At 41.2% G+C, this 20,421-nt stretch overlaps 1 protein-coding gene across 1 annotated transcript in view; it reads left to right on the forward strand.

The window, feature by feature from the left end:
• VPS41 (VPS41 subunit of HOPS complex) overlaps nucleotides 1-20,421 on the forward strand; it is a 186,997-nt gene that overhangs the window by 9,656 nt on the left and 156,920 nt on the right. The window contains exon 2 of the mRNA XM_060632220.2: nucleotides 191-229. Coding sequence (XP_060488203.1) covers nucleotides 191-229 — 39 coding nt within the window. The remainder of the gene's footprint in view (nucleotides 1-190; nucleotides 230-20,421) is intronic.

The raw sequence follows: 20,421 nt of genomic DNA on the forward strand, positions 1-20,421 counted from the left end.
ACGGGAAGTGGAGGGAGGCCTAGGAGGGTCACACCATGTGGAGTCCTTTCAACTGTGGTTGCAAATTACCTCCCAGCAGGGCAGGTGGGTGTTGGTGGCGGGGAAGTGGTGACCGTTTTCCCTCAAAAATATGTTATATTTTATTCTTTTGTCACCTCTTCTGACCATTCTCCCCCTCTGTGCTTTGCAGGAAACTGAGTCTCTCGAAGAATCTACAGATGAGTCTGAGGTAAGGTGGGTGGTTCAGGAGCCTGAGGATTTCTTGTCGCCACATGATCCCGTGCTTGTTTTGCCTCGTGGGGACTGGGGTGCAAAGGGCAGTACGTGATTGAACCTTGGGGAACAACATGCCAGTTGTCTTCAGAAATATATTAAAAAATTTTTTTAAGGCTTACTGATTTTTGAGAGAGAGAGAGAGAGACAGAGAGACAGCGTGACTGGGGAGGGGCAGAGAGAGAGGGAGACACAGAATCCCAAGCAGGCTCCAGGCTCTGAGCTGTCAGCACAGAGCCCGATGCAGGGCTTGAACTCACAGACTGTGAGATTATGACCTGAGCCGAAGTCAGACGCTTAACTGACTAAGCCACCCAGGTGCCCCCCAGTCTTCAGAAATATTAAATGGATCGGCTTAAATAAGCAGGAGAAGGAACAAAACACTTTCTCCTGATCTTGAATAGTACTTTAACCCAAAGTGCCTTGGCAGTGGGAAATTTGATACAAAGTTTTACAAACTAATCTTGGCCTCTTTAAAAATCTGAATTTAAAACAACCGCTGTAGGTTCTACCATACTTATTTTTTTCTTCATTCTTTTAACGAGTATGGCATGCTCACTGGTGTAATTTATCAATCACCAAAATTAGAGTTTAGTTCATAAAATAAAAAGGAGGAAAGTCACTTCCTTAAAAACTGTTAAGAAGCTAAGTTTTGTTAAAGTTTGTATTTTAAGGAGAATAAAGTAATATATAAGGTGGGCTTTTTAAAACAAATTTCTTTTCAAGACTATGCATAGGAAATAGGTTTAAGCATAACAGAAACTAATGAACCTACCAATTTTATGGATGGACTTATTGATAATAATACTTATATTGTTTCTTTATACTATTTCATTTAGCTCAGAGGATTGAAAAAAATATGTGTGATAACCTGCCGGAAGTTCACACCAATGTGACTATAGCCAGTATAATGTATAAATTCAGGTTGATACTGCATATAGTTATTATATGGAATTTGTTTCCTTTTTCAAGGAAAAGGTGGGCTTAAACATATTCATCTGGAGAACATCTTATATGTTATGCTATTATGTGTTTGTAGTTCGGTGCTGCAGGCATGGTTCCTAATACCTTTACTACTAAAGACCTGTGATAATCTCTTTGGGGCTCCTGATAAGGCACTGCAGAGTTTGCTTATAGATATGGCATAACACTTGTTAATTTTTTTGTGTGTATTCATTTGTTTTTGAGAGACAGACAGACAGACAGAGACAAGATTGTGAGTCTGGGAGGGGCAGAGACAGAGAGAGAGGGAGACACAGAATCTGAAGCAGGCTCCAGGCTCTGAGCTGTCAGCACAGAGCCCGACATGGGGCTCGAACTCACGGACCCTGAGATCATAACTGGAGCCAAAGTCGGCCGCTTAACCGACTGAACCACCCAGGCGCCCCAAGGTTGTTCTTTTAAAGTTGAACAAACCGAGACCCTGCAGGTAACCTGTCGTAATGTCGTATAGCAGGTTCACGGGAGAAGTAGATTCAAACTCCAGCCCCCAGCATTTTGCTGTCTAGCTCTGATAGGTGGGGACTGAGGAAACTGGAGTCCGGCCTCAGGTTCATATCTCAGCTGTACTTTGTACCTGCTGTGTGGCCTTGGAGGTAGCACCCAGCTCCTCTGTTCCTCAGTTTCCTCTTACGGAAAATGGGGTCGTTGCTGACTGTGTGGCTGCCGTGACGATCAGGTAAGATTGCTCTTTGCACAGCATCTTGTATGGTGCTAGCACCTGGGAAGCAAGCAGTCCACGTAGGCTAGTGATTCTCAGCTTGTGTTTTAAAGGTAGCGCTGGTGCCCATTCTACAGCCGGGGGCTTCCACTTGAGGGCTTAGAGAGGCTCCCCGAGACCCTGGGAAAGCAGGTGTTCTCCCCGATACTGTGGCTTCTAATGGGTCCATGGGCCAGCGAGGTAGTCAGGCTGGTGGTGGACAAGTCTGGGCTTTTCGGTGTAGCGAGTTGGTTTATAATCCAGCCTTTGGAGCATTTTGTCTTGGGTTTGTCCATTTGAATCACTTTCCGGTTACAGGATTGAGATTGTGAGACACTGCTCAGTTGCCGAAGAATCTTTATTTTTCCTTTTCTCTTCTTCCCACTAGGTTTTATAACGGTTAATTGAACTTGCACAGGGCAGGCCTTTCCTCCTTATTCTTCTGCCTTTTCTTTATTCAAGTGCTCCGGTGTTTTTCCATTTCTTTTCTTTTCTTTTTTTTTTTAATTTTTAATGTTTTTTTTTTTTTTTATTTTTGAGAGAGAGAGACAGAGAGAGACAGAGACAGAGTGTGAGCAGGGGAGGGGAGAGGGAGGGGAGAGGGAGACACAGCATCCGAAGCAGGCTCCAGGCTCCGAGCTGTCAGTACAGAGCCCGACGTGGGACTCAAACGCACGAACCATGAGATCATGACCTGAATACGACATGTCCGAATACGGACACTTAACCGACTGAGCCACCCAGGAGCCCCAGTATTTTTCCATTTCTGCAAGCAACAGTATTTAGCGTTTTCAGCCATGGAATTGTAACAATTTATCTGTTTCCTTATGAAATGCTGCATTTCTTATAGACAGCTTTTATATTGGGAAGACCCTAGTGTTAGGTTATTCTAAAGTTGTTACTTAAAACATTTTTAATTGTGGTAAACTACACATAACGTAGAATTTGCCGTCTTAACCATTTTTAAGCGTACAGTTTAGTATTGTTTAGTGCAGTCACGCTGTTGAGCGAACCTACCTCCGGAACCTGTTCATCTTGCACAACTGAAATTCTGTGCCCCTTGGATTACAGCTCCCCATTCTTCCACCCTGCAGCCCCTGGCAGCCACCACTCTACTTTGTGTGTTTAGGAGTCTGACCACTCTAGGTGCTTTGTGTAAGTGGACTCATGCCGTACAAGTATTTGTGTTTTTGTGACTGGCTTATTTCATTTAGCATCACGTCCTGAAGGTGCATCTGTTGTGTTACCTGTGTCAATTCCCCCTTTTTTTTTTTCTCTTAATTTTAATTTATTTTTGAGAGAGACAAAGTGCGAGCAGGGGAGGGACAGAGAGAGAGGGAGACAGAATCCAAAGCACGTTCCAGGCTCTGTGTCATCACAGAGCCTGTTGCAGGGCTCCAACCCACGAACGGCGAGATCATGACCTGAGCTGAAGTCAGATGCTTAACGGATTGCGCCCCTCCTTCTTTTTTAAGGCTGAATAATATTCCATGGCATATACAAACCACATTTTACCTAGTCATCTCTGATGGGCACTTGGGTTGCTTTTACCCTTTTGTTTTTGTGAACAACGTGACAATGAACATGAGTGTAAAACTATCTCTTTGAGGCAACTGCTTTTAGTTCTTTGGGGTATGTACGCAAAAGTGGAATTGCTGGATCATGTGGTAATTCTATTTTTAATTTTTTTTGAGGAACCACTCTACTATTTTCCATAGAGGCTGCACCATTTAATGTTTCTAGCGGTAGGGCACAAGGGTTCTGGTTTCTTCGCATCCCTGCCAACCCTTGTTTTTTCTGTTTTTCTGTTTGTTTGTTTTTATAGCAGCCATCCTGACAGGTGTAAAGTGATATTGTGGTTTTCATTTGCATTTCCTTGATGATTCAGTGGTGCTGAGCACCTCTTTACAAGCTTGTTGGCCATTTGTATATTTTCTTTGAAGAAATGTCTATTCCAGTCCTTTCCCCATTTTTTAATCAAGTTCCTTGGGTTTTTGTTGTTGAGGAGTTCTTTATATATGCTGGATGTTAATCCTTGTCAGATAGAGATAGATATGGATAGATCCTTATCGGAGATAGATAGATAAACCTGTTGTCTTTATCTATAAGTCAACAACCTGTGAGTAGGATATATGGGTAGATGGATTGACGTACAGCTATAGATCTGTAGAGTTGTGATTTAACTGTATCTATATAAAGAATATACATAATGTAATGTATAAAGTATATATTTATCTATCTATATATATATATATATATATATATCCCTATTCAGTTATACAATTTACAATATTTAAATAATTTCTCCCTTTCCATGGGTTGCCTTTTCGTCATGGAGCATGTTGTTTGATGCATAGAAGTTCTAAAATTTTGATGTAGTCCACTTTATCTATTTTTGCTTTTTTCCCTGCCTTTTGGTGTCGTATCCGAGACATCATCGACAAATCTGGTGTTACAAAGCTTTTCCCTTATGTTTTCTTCCAAATTCTCATTTTGTGTGTTCAAAAAAGGAAAACGAACTGCTCAAAACTCTCTGTTGGGGCACCTGAGTGGCTCAGTCGGTTGAGCGACCAACTCTTGATTTCAGCTTAAGTCATGATCGCAGGATTGTGAGATCGAGCCCCATGTCCTGCAGTGTGGAGCCCACTTGAGATTCTCTCTCTCTCCCTCCCTCTGCCCCTCTCCCCTGATCGCTCGTGCTCTCTTTCTCTCTAAAACAACAACAACAAACCAAACAACCCAAAACTGTCTGTGCTTTTTTCATTGTTCTTGGAACCTGCAACCACATAAAATGAAATTGCTGGGTGTAGTATAATTAATATAATTGACAGAGGTGTATATGTCACCATATAAAACTTTTAAGAATTTTAAGTTGTACTTTGCAGTTAAAGTAGAAATTCAAAACCATATTTCAACCAAGGGAGTATGTTATTTTTTTAATGTTTGTTTATTTATTTTGAGAGAGAAAGTATGTGAGCAGGGGGAGGGGCAGAAAGAGGGAGACAGAGAATCCCAAGCAGGGTCTGCACTGTCAGACCCGGGATTCAATCCCATGACCCTGGGATTATGACCTGAGCTGAAATCAAGAGTCAGATGCTTAGCTGACTGAGCCACCCAGGCGCCCCTAGTATGTTACTTAATAGGTAACACAGTTAAGGGTCTTGCATTCATCTTAATACTAAATGACTTGTGGCAAATTTTGTGGGATAACGAAAGTGGTCCTCATGTGTAGTATTTTTTGTTTCTAATATATAGTCTGCTGTTGATCCCACCTTCATATCATAAGCCAGACTATTTCTTAAATGGTGCTTTACTCTTGAAAAACATAACAAAGAAGTCTGTGTTCAAAAGAATTTCATTCCCATTTTGAAGCTCCAAGATCTTGTGAGTACTTAGGGATGATTGCTGTGGCATAGGTCGTGGCAGAGTGCTACGGGAGCACAGAGGAGTGGATGATTGGTCGGGAACGGCTTCATTTGGGGTCTCCAAGAATTAAATATGGAAGACGAATCTAGGCAGAAAGGCTGGGCAAGTCTTCAGGAAGAAACCGAGTCATGAAAGTGCATGTGTGTTCAGCCAACCGTGAGGCACTCCCTGTGGCTAGAATTTGGAGGAAGTTGGGGAAATGAGGCTGGATGAGGAAACTAGGGTGAGGTTGTGAAGCTACTAACATGTCAGACCAGACAGTTTGGACTTGATCCTGTGGACACTGGGGAGCCAGCTAAAGCCTTGATTGTTAAGGGTGGAGATAGGGGCCGGTGATAGATAAACTGGAAGGAGCGACCCATGATCAGAAGTTCTAGTGCAGGCCCCAAAAGAGAGAAGTAGGGGTGTAGCGATCTGAGCTGGGCAGTAGCAGAAGACAAAGAGGAAATGTTTCTCCAGTTCACTCAAAGGGAAGTGTGGGATAGTATGTGGCAGACGGGCTGGGTGGAGAGTCAAGAAGATTCCAAAGCATCCAGTTCAGCTGTGTTGTAGGAAACTGCATAAACTCCACTAGTAGTTAAAATTTTGAAAAAGACATTTTAAACCTGGAGTTTGGGCGCCTGGGTGGCTCGGTCAGTTAAGCCTTCGACTCTTGATTTGGCTCAGGTCATGATCCCTGGATCGTGGGATCAAGCCCCATGTTGAGCTCTGTGTTGAGCATGGATCCTGCTTAAGATTCTCTCCCTCTCCCTCTGCCCCTCTCCCCTACATACACTCTCTCTCATACTCTCTCTCTCTCTCTCTCTCTAAAAAACAAACAAAAAACAAAACAACAACAAAAAAACCCTGAAATTGATATCTCTATATTCAGGTTTTTTTCTTCTAAAGTGGTACCTTCTAATCCATTCTTGATTCTTCTTATAATGGTTTTGTTCGAGCTGAAACAAATAATATGCTTTCATATTAAATATGCTTTTAAAGAAAAATAAATGAGCAAACTAGTATCTGGGATTTTGTTCTTAAAATCTCACAAGTTACTGCTTATAGAAGAAAGTTCTGAGCTCTCCTTGGAGCAGAGATGGTGTATTGGAATGAGCAGTGTTCACGCTCTACTTTGATAATGAAGATTATTACAAAACCAGACTCATTTAGTGTAAGAAACAGCTCTTGGCACTTTGGTGAACTCTTTAGGTACAGTAACAAGTCCAAGATTTGGCCCTAATTATTGCTTCTATTTTACAGATGAAGAGACAGACTTACAGTGTTTAGGTAACTGGCCAGGCTCACCTGCTGGTAAATGGATTTGAATCCTGCAGTCTGACTCCAAAGCCTGGTCTTCTACTGTGTAGTTACAATGTCTCCAACTTCACTGTGACCTCTCTAATTTTATTCCATACTCTTCTCTGTGTGCCTTTGTAGAATTGGGCAAGATTAAGAAAAAACTCCCTTGGAACTCCTGCCTGTGTATAAAATGATATTTTGGGTGATGTTACAGATTTTGGCTTGTTCACCTAGTAGGAAAAAATACCAGTTTCAGAATCTTGGAACTTTGCTTCTTTTCTGGGGAATAGAGAATTGTCTTGTTAATTTATATATAACGTTAATAATTATAATAAATTCCTGTTTTGCCATAAAATAAATAATGTTACCAAAATAAATAATGTTACCTATTTAGAAAATAATAACATAAACATTTATAAAATATTTATAAAGTAAATGTTAGGTATAAGTTTGTCTCCTTTGAAAAGTACATCCATCTTTGTGTGCAGACATTTAACTACAAGAGTGTTCATTGCAACTTTGTTTATAATATAAAAATTTAGAAACAGGCTAAATATCCAGAAAGGAATTGTATTATCTTTATAATTGGTAAGAGCTTTTTACAAAAATGTCATTTAGAGCAGAGGCTGGCAAGCTTTTTCTGTAAAGGTCTAGATAGTAAATACTTAAAGCTTTGCAGACAAAGAGGCAGTACTGAGGATATTATGTAGGTATGTAACCATATAAATATGTAAAAACATGCTCGAAATCTGTACCAAAACAGGCATCTGGCTAGATGGGCTGGTTGTAGTTTACTGATTCCTGATTTAGAGTATAATCCAGTTTTTCTCCACCCTCCAAAATCCACATGTAAGCATAGAAAAAAAGATCACAAGACCATGTTGTCATTGGATCATGTGATTCTTATTTACTATCATTATTTGCCTTAATTTTCTAAAGTTTTGCAAATAGGCATTACTTACATACTTAGCAAAACAATATGATTATTTTTTTTAACAAAACATATTAATCTCTGCACATAATCTTACTGTGTTATGTGTCGATGTTACAGAACTTTTGGGTTGCATAGCAATGGGACTCAAAATGAAACTGCACTGTCCTCCCTTTCTTACCTCAAACTCAAACTAGGGAGTTAGGAGAAAAGGTTTGGTTTGTTTCTTGCTGTCTTTATTTCATCCAAGATTACGTAAGGCAAAAATTGTTCTTAACTCTAGTGTACATTTTTTCCTGAAGATTTTTTAAATGTAATTTATTGTCAAGTTAGCTAACGTAACAGTGTATATAGTGGGCTCTTGTCCATCAAGTGAAGAACGGACAAAGAAGATGTGGTTGTATATATACAACAGAATACTACTTGACAATGAAAAAGAATGAAGCCTTGCTATTTGCAAAACGTGGATGGAAGTGGAGTGTATTATGCTAAGTGAAATAAGTCAGAGGAAGACACATATCCTATGTTTTCACTCATATCTGAAGATTTTTTTTAAGTTTTAATTTTGAGATAAATGTGGAGTCACATGCGGTTAGAAGAAATAATAGAGAGATTCTGTATATAATGTATATAACATCTCGCATAACTTTGGTGCAACATCACAAGCAGGAAATCAATATTGATAACAATACAGGGACTTGATTCCGATTTCATGAGTTTTACATGCGATTGTTTGTGCATGTGTGCGTACATGTGTTAGTTCTATGCGCTTCTTTTTTTTGATATTTTTTTACATATTTGAGAGGGAGTGCAAGCAGGGGTGGGGCAGAGAGAGGGAGAGGGAGAGAGAATCCCAAGCAGGCTCCATGCTGTCTGTGCAGAGCCTGACACAGGGCTCGATCCCACGAACCGGGAGATCATGACCTGAGCTGAAATCAAGAGTCGCATGCTTAACCGACTGAGCCACCCCGGGGCCCACTTGTGTGCACTTCTGTCACATGTGAAAAGTCAGGTGATCACCTCTGCAGTGAAGATGCAAGAGCAGTTCACCACAAGGTTCGCTTATATAATCACGCCCGCTCCCTCCCCAGCGCCAGCCCTTCTCTCTCTCCGTAGTTTTGTCATTTCAAGCACATTATATGAATTGAACCACACAGTGTGTAATGTTTCCAGATTGACTTTTTTCCACTCTGCCAATTTGTCTTTGAATTGGCATGGTTTGGTCATTCACATTTAAGGTAATTATTGATATTTTGGGGCTTACGTCTGCCATCTTTTACTTTCTGGTTCCTCTGCTTTTCATTTCTCTTGTTTCTCGTTTCTTCCCTGTGAGTTAATTGAAACTCTTTTTTAAATATTCTTAAATATTTCTTAAAACGTATCCATAGTTCTTTTTTTTTTGAGTGTATTACTTTGTATGGTTTTCTTAATGTTGCTCTAGGTATTAAAATATGCATATATAACGTATCCGGCTACTGGTGTCCTTGATATTTTACCACTACTGGTCAAGTATGAAAACCTTACTTCCATTTACGTCTGTCTCCTGTTCCCACTTTTTAAACACAGTTGTCTTAAATATTTATATTCATTGAGCACCCATGTCAGAGAGTTGTTATTAAACTTTTTCTTCAACTATATCTTAAAAACTCATAACAAGAAGGATAATTTACCCCAATTTTTACCCATTCCTGTGTTCATTTTAAAGTTCTAAGCCTCCAGGGCGCCAAGTCGCTCAGTGACTTAAGTGTCGGACTTCAGTTCAGGGAATGCTCTCACGGTTTGTGGGTTTGAGCCCCGTGTCAGGCTCAGTGCTGACAACTCAGAGCTTTGGAATCTGTGTCTCCCTCTCTCTGCCCCAGCCCCGGTTGTGCTCACTCCCTCAAAAATAAATAAACATTAAAAAAAGAAAGTCCTAAGCTTTGTGTTATCTTCTATCTTCTGTTTCTTCCTATTTAGAAAACTTCTTTAGCCATTCTTTAGGCTTTCATTTTTGAGGGATATTTTCACCAAGTATCACCAGATATTCACCAAAACATTTGTGGTCGACAATTCTTTTCTTGAAAACTGCTCTGCAGTCCCTTCTGGCCTCTGTCATTTCAAATGACAGTTGTGCTGTCATTGATGCTTCTCTATAAGTAATGTGTCCTGTTTCCCAGGCTGCCTTCAAGATTTTTTTTTTTTTTTTTTTTTGCCTTAGTTTCCAGAAGCTTAATTATGATGTCTCTTGGTGTGGCTTTCTTTGATTTGTCTTAACTGGAGTTTGCTCAGCTTCTTGAATCTGTAAGGTTATGTCTTAGACCAAATTTGGAAAGTCTTCAGCCATTATTTCTTTGACTACTTTTTCAAATTCACTCTCTCTTCTTCTGGGACTTGAGTAATTTGAATGTTAGCTCTTTTGTTATTGTCCCACAGGTCCCTGAGACTCTGGTCATGTTTTTTCACTCAGTTTTCTTTCTCTTGTTCAGATTGGTAAATGCTGTTGATCTGTTCTCAGGTTCATTGGTTATGTTCTCTGTCGTCTCCACTCTCCTGTTGAGCCCATCCACTGAGTTATTTCCTTTGGTTATTTTATTTTTTAGTCCTAAAGTTTCCATGTCTTTTTTTTTTTTTAACTTCCATTTCTTTGCTGAAATACTACTTCATTGGTTTCAAGAGAATTTATAATTGCTTGCTTATTGAAGCACTTTTACGATGGTTGCTTTAAATATCTTTTTTTTAATGTTTATTTTTAAGAGAGAGAGAGCATGAGCAGGGGAGAGGCAGAGAGATAGGGAGAGAGAGAATCGCAAGCAGGCTCTGTTCTATCAGTATGGAGCCTGATGCCGAGTTTGATCCCATAAACCACAAGATCATGACCTGAGCTGAAATCAAGAGTTGGATGTGTAACCGACTGAGCTACCCAGGTGCCCCAGTGATGGATGCTTTACACTTGATCTTAGCCAAAAGGCTGAGAAGTGATGATGATGGTTGCTTTGAAATCCTTGCCAGAGGGGCACATGGGTAGCACAGTTGGTTGAGCCTCCAACTTCGGCTCAGGTCATGATCTCTCACTTCGTGGGTTCAAGCCCTGTGTCAGGCTCCAGGCTAACAGCTCAGAGCCTGGAGCCTGCTTTGGATTCTGTGTCTCCCTTTGTCTGCCCCTCCCTTGGTTGCACTTTCTCTCTCTTCTCTCCCTCTCTCAAAAATAAACAAACATTAAAAAAAAATTTTAAATCCTTGCCAGAGAATTCTAACATCTGATTCATTTCATTCTTACAATATGCATTTTAATCAAACTCTGTAAATCCTGAAGAGTCATCAATTATTTCAACTTCTTCAAGTCCCTTTCCTTATGTACCATGTATCGTGCTGAAAGCTCTGCATGGAGTATTCCCTCCAATATGATCCATAATTCTATCAGGTACTATAGTAGGCAGGAGAGGTTGGCTATGCTACAGTAACAATCAGTTCCAAAATTTTAACAGCTTAACACAACATGGATTTGCTTCTGAGTAGAACCAGTGGTGCAGGGAGAGGAAGTTGTGGCATCAACAACTCAGAAATGTCCTCATCTTCTGTAGGGTCTTGCCTGTTAATGGACCAGAAATGATGTGCCACGGAGTACGTTGGTCACAGAGCTGAAACCTGAGGCAGCTCTGCTCTGGGCAGAGATGTATTTTCTTAGACCTGGCTTCCTCTGAGTATAGGTTCCTAGGGTATCGTTTAATTAGAAGTGTATTCCACCTTATCTGCAGAGAGTTTAGTGTGCCATACAAAGGACTTCGCAGCAAGAGCATCAAACTGTTAGCCTAACATTTCAAGATGAAACTTGCACAGCGAAGAGAGGAATAACAAGGGAAACAGCATCAGGCTAAAGAGGAGTGGCAAGGGAAGAGAACACCTGTGGGAGCAGTAGTCAGTCTGCTTTGTACCAGGTGAGGGTTCTGGTGACCTTTTGTTATTTGGGAACACGACTCAGTGCCTGTAGTAAGTTCCTTTGAAGTGAAGATTGCATGTAAATTACATTACCCCTGGCCTAGGCCCGGCATGTAATAACAGAGAGCTAATTAGTGTCACCGCTGTCTTGATTTTTGCTACCATTATTAATAAACATGCCTCCTGAATAGAGACCCATTCACATCTGGCTTAGTTCCTCGCAAATGTCCCAATCAGATTGCTTTGAATATGTTAGATATATTAATTTTAATAAACCAGGTGGACTGACAAATAACCGAACCTATTTAAAATAAACCTAGAATGCAATCTATGTTGAATGAGAAATTAATATTAAAATAAAAGGCAACTTCCAGATGCATCCGCGACAAGGATTGTTCTTTTCATTTTGTTAAAATGAAAACCAGTCATTGTGAGAAATCAGGAGATAGCTTTTTTTTAATCAGAAAATGCATCACACAAAAATAATTTATTTATCTTACCTGGTGGGTAGAACATGGTGAATCATTTATTGAAACTCAAATTGATTCTTTACATGTATTAATTTTAATAAACAAATTTAGAGCAACTAGTAACTAAAATGGTAATGTACCTTGTTATGAGATTGATTGCTGAGAAAAATGGAGCATGGGGTTATAATATATCCTTCCAAATAGCCTTTGGATCAAAAATTTGCTCTTTCATTTAATGAGCTATTAATATTAACAGGTTCTACTGATTATTGCATCACTCAGGCATGGATAAACATTCCCTTTGAAGCATATATTATAAAAATTATATTTTTGGAAACTTAGTAGAAACTTTCTGGATGCAAATACATATTTGTGAACCTGTATTTCTACCATTTGTTAGGGATTAAAAGATGAACACGACTCTGGTATGATATATCCTTGAACAGGAGAAAAATTAGTCAGTCCAAGATGGACTGATTGATCATTTTATGTATTTGGCAGATATTTATGGAGTACTTTTGTTTTCTGGGTTCTAGGATACCCCAATATTTGATGAAGGAGGCAGACAGTAAACCAAAACTTACGTATTAGGTGGTAGCAAAAGTTGTGGATGAAAATAACATTGAATTAAGGGACTGTGGTGCTGTTTTGCCCTGGGTGGTCAGGGAGGGCCTCTCTAATAAGATGACATTTGAGTAAATATATGGGAGAAAGTTGTTGTAGGGAAAAGGAAGAGCAGACAGTACTTTCAAACAGGGTTGCACTTGACGTCTTTGAGGTTGCTATTGGGGCTGGAACTGAGTGTTAGGAAGTGAAGGAGTGAGTGGCCAGAACAGAGAGGCTATAAACCAACTGATGGACTTTGGTTTTTACTGCAAGATGGGAAGCCATCGGAGGGTATTGTTTTCACGAGAGCACCCTGGATGCTGTTTGAAAAAAGTCTTGGGACAACAAGTAGGCGGCTTGCTACGAGAGCACATAGGAGGCTTTGGCAGAGCTCTAGCTAGAGGTGGTGAAGGACTTGGGGTCTTTTTTGAAGTAGAGCCAATAGATGTCTTGACTAGGACATGGGGGTGTAAGTGAAAGAGTGGAATCAAGGGTGAACAACCAGAAAGGTGGAGCTGTCAACTGAGATAGGGTCAGGTGTTGGTGGTGGGGTAGATCAGAAGTTCCATTTTGGCTGTTTTAAGCTGGAGATGTCATTTCCAAGTGGAAATGTCAAGTACGTAGTGAGATAAAGAAGACTAGTGCAGGTCTGGGCTGGAGATGAGAAGTTCTGAGTCAGCATTTAGGTGGTGTTTAATGCCATGAAACTGGATGAGATCATTTAGGGCCTGAGGTTGGGTGAATGAGAAGCCTGATGCTTGGACCTGAGGGGTACTACCACATTTTTGAGACCTGCTAGATGAAGGGAAGTCCGCAAAGGACACTGAGAAGGAGTAGCCAGTGAGGTAGGAAGAAAGCCAAATGAGAGTGGTGTTTGAGGAGTTGAGGGAGGAACGCATTGCGGGAAAAAGCATGGCCAACTGTGCCAAGTGGCCATGGAGAAGATTAGTAAGAGGGGCTCTAGGGATTCACCCTTGAATCTGCCAAGGTGAGGCCATTGGCCATCCGTACAGAAGCAGTCATGGTGACTCATGGCAGTGGAATGGGCTCAAGATAGATTGGCTTGGGCAATGTCTTTGATGCTCTTCTAAGTTCTTGTACTGTGTGTCACAAAATGGTGACATGTAGAATGCTCATAAGGGACGTGTTTGTTGTGTGACTGTTAATGGAGCTGATATGTATTTCGTGCTTCGCCTGTCATGGGAAGGTGTGCATTAAGCATGCTGCTGCTGCTGCTTTGTTACTTTCATCCACCTCTGGGCCCGGTACTGTCATGAGGGCAGGGCCCCTGCCACTAGGGTCTCATTAGCAGAGCTGCTTGCGAATGAATAGATGAATTGATTACATGACTCCAACAATTATAGGAAACTGGCATTATGTTCTTTTTTCGGAGATCGTGAAACCAGAGCTTTGAGAGATCCTTTGTCAAAAACAGATATACCGAGGACCTCCTGACTCAGGCTGAGAATGGTTTTAGCCCATGCTGTGTCCTCAGAAGGATCATGATTTAATTTAGGGATAAGCAAGTGAGAACTCTTAGCTTCTGGTTTGGCTTGGGGCATCCAGCTCCAGGGCCCACTATCATTTTTATCCTCTCAGTAATAGACAGAATAATGGTAGGCAGAATAATGGTCCCCCAGAGATGCCTATGTCCTGATTGCTGGAATCTGTGAATATGTTACATGGCAAGAGGAATTAAGGTTGCAAATGGAACCTGAGCTGACTGTAAAATAGGGAGATTGTTCTGGATGATCCAAGTGGGACCAGTATAGTCACAAGAGTCTCTACAAGCAGGTGAGAGGTAGAGGAGGCTGGAGTGATATGATGTGGGAAGGACTTTCCTGGCTTTGCAGGTGCGGGAAGGAGGGGGCCCCACAGCCAAGGAATGCAGGTGGCCTCTAGAAGCTAGAAAGGATAAGGAAACAGATTCTTTCCTAGAGCCTCCAGAGGAATACAACCCTTCCGGCATCTTGATTTTTGCCCAGTGGTAGCTGTATTGGAGTATGAGTCGACAAGTGTGTTGTTCCAAGCCACTGAGTGTGATAATTTGTTACAGCATCCATAGGAAACAAACACAGTGAATAATGTGATTGGATGATCTTACTCACTTAGCACTTTGCCTTTAGCACAGAAAATAGTTGCAATGAAATTGCTGATACTGTCAGGAGCTGTATTTATAAAAATGTATGTGTCTCTTTTCTGATACCCAAGAATGTTGTTTAAATAATAATCACATTTGATAATTAGGGCCTGATTCTACCCTGTCAGGACTTGAAAGCATTCCTTTCTCAGAAGACTTTTATGGAAGTGCCATAACAAATCTAATTTCTAAAAACCGTAGGTTTCTTTTTACCCATGAGCTCCTTCGGTTTTAATGGAGTTTTTTTTTTTTTTATACTTTAACTTTATTTTTTATTTTTTAAAATTTACATCCAAATTAGTTCATATATAGCGAAGCAATGATTTCAGGACTAGATTCCTTAATACCCCTCACCCATTTAGCCCATCCCCCCTCCCACAACCCCTCCAGCAACCCTCAGTTTGTTCTCCATATTTGTGAGTCTCTTTTGTTTTGTCCCCCTCCCTGTTTTTATATTATTTTTGTTTCCCTTCCCTTATGTTCATCTGTTTTGTCTCTTAAAGTCCTCATATGAGTGAAGTCATATGATTTTTGTCTTTCTCTGACTAATTTCACTTAGCATAATACCCTTCAGTTCCATCCACATAGTTAGTGCAGCCATTTTTAAGTATACAGATTCACAGGCGTCCATGTTAACATAATTCTTTCTTTGAGAATATGATTGTCTTCTCCAAAGATCTCAGTGAATGAAATAAATCTCTCAAAATAGTATCCGAAGGGATGAGAGTGGGGAAACCTTTGATAAAGCTTGAGGTTTCAGTCTTTTGTCATCATTTCCATCTGTCACTGGGCGCTTTTGACATATTTGGCCTGTGATGGTGTAGGAGTGCTGATAACACTGACTCCATCTTGTTGGCTCCTCTGTTGCCACTTTAGGTAACTACTACAGACCCCTAGGCACACAGGTGGCACCACTGTAGAATACAGACCCTCAGGTGCACAGGTGGTGCCACTTTAGATAACTACTCCAGCCCCCCTCAGACACAGGTGGCATCACTTTCGATTGCTACAGACCCTCAGGTGGACAGGTGGCGCCACTGTAGATAACTACTCAGTGATCTCACTACCCTGCCCCTAGCTCTATAAAATCTGTGGGTTGAGGTCCAGGGTTTGTGGAGAATGTGTGGTGGAGGGTGTGGGGTGGGGGAAGGGGGAAGGAGAACAGCTACTTGGTGCTCTGGATCGTCTGTCTGCCCGCCCGCCTGATTGTCCCTGTTAGTAAGTTACCCTGAATAGAATCCTGTGTAAATGGTGTGGAGTGGTTTCCTTCACTTTTTTGGCATTAAAGTACCTTCTGAGTCTGGAGGATACTTACCTTCCTCCACCCTCGAATGGATTAGCTGCTTCTGGTGTGTACAGGCTTCCATTACCTGTAGAGACCGTAGCTTTCCCCTTCCTTTTCTAATAATGTGTTTGAAGACATTGTTTCAACGATGTGGCAAAATCAGAAGTAATGTATGTTCATTTTTTGAAATACTATAAAACAAGTAAAAAGAGGTAATTAGGTTTAGATAATTTTTCTCTCCCTTCTCCCATCCTTTTTAAAATTGTTTTTTATTTTTTAAATGTTTTATTTTTGAGAGGGAGAGAGAGGGAGAGCAAGGGAGGGGCAAGAGAGAGAGGGAGAGAGAGAATCCCAAGCAAGCTTTGTACTGTCAGCACAGAGCCCGGCTCAGGGCTCACACTCAAGAACCCTAAGATCATGACCTGAGCCAAAATCAAGAGTCGGATGCATAATGGACTGAGCCACCCAGGTGCCCATCCTTTTTTTAAAATTTTTAATGGCATTAGTAAACTTTACCAGGATTTTTTTTTTTTATTTCTTGTTATTATCTTTCATATCTCTTCCAGCATCCCCTAGATTTTTTTTGTATTTGAATACTTCCTTGGAAAGTATGTTTCAGTGTGAGAATTTGTGCCCCGAGTCTTCTGAGTCCTGGTAAAGTGCCCTTTAGGCAGATCTGCTGGAGGCAGCAGCGCTGGGGGAGTTAATCTCCAATCGGTAGGGGGAGGGATAGAAGACCAGGAGTGAATGCACCCAGGCCAGGGTGGAGCTGTTGCTGCCCATTTCTCTAGTGAATGGGGGTGGTTAACAAAACCTCAGAAGCCACCTTGGGGAGAGGTGAACGCTGGGTCTCAACAACTCCCCCTTCTGGATGATTTCGATTGCCTCCAGAGTTTCTCACTTGGGATGTTAGGTTCTGGAATCCCTCTTTCCTTTTATAGTGTCTTCAGGGCTGGTTTGGAGGGAAGAGGTCAGCATTCCCGGTAAGCTGTCTGTCTTGGCAGGAGCTGTGTCTTAGGGTTTTGTAGAGAAACAGAATGAATAGGATCAGAGAGAGAGAGAACATCTGAGAGAGATCAGAGGGATCTGAAAGAAAGAGATTTGTTATAAGGAACTTGCTCATGGGATTATGGAGCTGGCAAATCCCCAAGTCTGCAGGGTGAGCAGCGAGCCAGAGATCCAGGAGAGCCAGTGGTTTCACAGGCTCAATGCCAAGAAAGAGCCGGTGTTTCAGTTCAAATTTGAATACAGGGAAAAAAAAAAAAAGCTGCCCAGTTTGAAGGCGGTTAGGTAGAAAGAACTTTGAGAGCTACTTGAGAAGGTTGGCCTTTTTTAATTTTTTTAATTTTTAACAATTTATTTACTTAAATTCAAGTTAGTTAACATACAGTGCAATTTTGGTTTCAGAAGTAGAACGCAGTGATTCCTCTCTTACATATAACAGCCAGTGCGCATCCCCACAGGTGCCCTCCTTCATGCCCATCACCCGTTTAGCCCATCCTCCCACCCACCTCCCCTCCAGCAACCCTCAGTTTGTTCACGGTATTCAAGATTCTCTTATGATTTGCCTCCCTCTCTGTTTATATCTTATTTTTCCTTCCCTTCCCATATGTTCATCTGTTGTGTTTCTTAAATTCCGCATAGGAGTGAAATCATACTTGTCTTTCTCTGACTAATTTCGCTTAGCATAATACACTCTAGTCCCATCCACGTTGTGGCAGATGGCAAGATTTCATTCGTTTTGAACATCGACTAATACTCCATTGTGTATACATACACCACATCCTCTTTCTGTTCGTCAGTCAATGGACATTTGGGCTCTTTCCATACTTTGGCTATTGTCGATAGCACTGCGATAAACATTGGGGTGCGTGTGCCCCTTCGAATCAGCATTTTTGTATCCTTTGAATAAATACCTAGTAGTGCAATTGCTGGGTCTTAGGGTAGTTCTACTTTTAACTTTATGAGGAACCTCCATACTGTTTTCCAGAGGGGCTGCTCCAGGTTGCATTCCCACCGGCGGTGCAAAAGTGTTCCTCTTTCTCTGTATCCTTGCCAACATCTGTTGTTGCCTGAGTTGTTCACTTTAGCCATTCTGACAGGTGTGAGGTGGTATCTCATTGTGGTTTTGATTTGTATTTCCCTGATGATGAGTGATGTGGAGCATTTTTTCATGTGTTGGTTGGCCATCTGGATGTCTTTGGAGAAGTGTCTACTCATGTCTTTTTCCCATTTCTTCACTGGTGTATTTGTTTTTTGGGTGTTGAGTTTGATAAGTTCTTTATAGATTTTGGATACTAATCCTTTATCTGATCTGTCGTTTGCAAATATCTTTTCCCATTCCGTTGGTTGCCTTTCAGTTTTGTTGTTTCCTTCACTGCAGAAGCTTTTTACCTTGATGAGGTCCCAATAGTCCATTTCTGCTTTCATTTCCCTTGCCTCTGGAGACGTGTCTAGTAAGAAGTTACTGTGGCCTGCAGGAAATTTTGAGGAGGATTCTCTGAGTGGAGGGTGGGGGAAGACCAAAGTGGCAAAGAGTACAAAGGACCAGAGAACATCACCACAAACAACAAATCTGCAGATAATACAACGGCACTAAACTCATATATTTCAGTAATCACTCTGAAGGTAAAGACTAAGTGCTCCAATGGAAATACGTAGGTTGTTAGAATGTATTGATAGATAAGATCCATCTATCTGCTGCCTACAAGAGACTCATTTTAGATCTAAGGACACCTGCAGATTGAAAGTGAGGAGATGGAGAACCATCTGTCATGCCAGTGGAAGTCAAAGAAAGCCGGAGTAGCCGTACTTATATCAGCCTTTTTGTTCTGTTCAGGCCTTCAACTGATTGGATGAGGCCCACCCACACTGGAAAGCACAATCTGCTTTAAATTAGTCTACCAGTTTAAATGTTAATCTCATCTGGGGCACCTGGGTGGCTCAGTCAGTTAAGCGTCCGACTTTGGCTCAGGTAATGATCTCACGGTCTGTGAGTTCGAGCCCCGCGTCGGGCTCTGTGCTGACAGCTCAGAGCCTGGAGCCTGCTTCGGATTCTTTGTCCCCCGCTCTCTGCCTCTCTCTCTCTCTCTCTCTCTCTCTCTCTCTGTCAAAAATAAATAAAACATTAAATAAAAAATAAACATTAAAAACTTTTTTAAATGTTAATCTCATCCCAAAAATCTTCCTCACAGAAACACCCAGAATAATGATGGACCAAATATCTGGGCATTTCATGGCCCAATCAGGTTGATACAAAATTATCACAAGCCTTGAGAGTTTTGTTCTTTCCATACAGTCGTATCCTCTGTGAGATCATCCAACAATGATGTATTTGTTTTTCATTTTCTTGTCTTTGACCTTGACTGAAAGTTCTAGATCAGCTTTGAAAAATAGTGATTAATAGACATCAGTGAGCCCTGTTGCTTCTTTTCATTGTTAAGTGAAGTGTCATGTTGGCTTTGATTTCAAATGGTTGTTCTCAGCTCTTGAAAGAAACCTTTTTATTTACTGAAAGCTTTTCTTTTTTTTCTCTCAAAGAATCAGAAATGAGTGTGGAACTTTGTAAATGCTATTTCAGTGTCTGTCAGTGTGGTGCTACAGTTTTTTTTTTTTTCCTTCGGTCTATTAAATAATGAAATCAGATTTCTTAATATTCAGTCTTTGTGTTTCTGTGATATTTGATCTTAAAAGTATTCTATTAATGTATTTGCTGGGTTTAATTTGTGAACTCCTGTTTGGAATTTTTACACTTAAATTCTCCCATGAGATGACTGAACTCTGCTTTTTTCCCTGTGATGTACTCTTTGGGAGTTTTGGTATCAGGTTGTGCTGCCTTTTCAGAATGAATTGGGAAGTTTTTATTTCCCTGTTATGGGACAGTTTAAATAACTTAGGCACTTACCTTTTTTGCCTTTATTTTTGAGGGTGGGGGTGGGAAGAGAGTGTGAGTAAGGGAGGGGCAGAGATAGGGTTCCAAGCAGGCTCTGTGCTGTCAGCACAGAGCCCCAGGTGGGACTCGAACTCACATACTGGGAGATCATGCGCTGAAATCAAGAGTCAGACACTCAACCGACTGAGCCACCCAGGCGCCCCATAACTTAGGCATTTTCTGCTTGAGTGAGAGTTTTCAATAGAACATGCTTAACAGTCTAGGCCAGATACCCTTCTGCAGGTAGTACTGAGATGACTTTTATTTTCCGTTTATTCTGTTTGTGTTTAAAAAGCGCCAGCCCTTGGACTTAAGATTCAGTTTTCTAGTTGACTAATGCATTCTTAACTTTACCTTTCTTGAGTGTTCTCTGGTTCCCTGCAGTGCCCCCCTCCCTGCTTCCAGCGTTCTCCTGGTCCTGCAGTGCTTATGGCTGGGGCTCCCAGACTGTCCATAATGCCCTG

This window comes from Panthera onca, chromosome A2, assembly GCF_046562875.1.
Source record: "Panthera onca isolate mPanOnc1 chromosome A2, mPanOnc1 haplotype 2, whole genome shotgun sequence".
NCBI lineage: Eukaryota > Metazoa > Chordata > Mammalia > Carnivora > Felidae > Panthera > Panthera onca.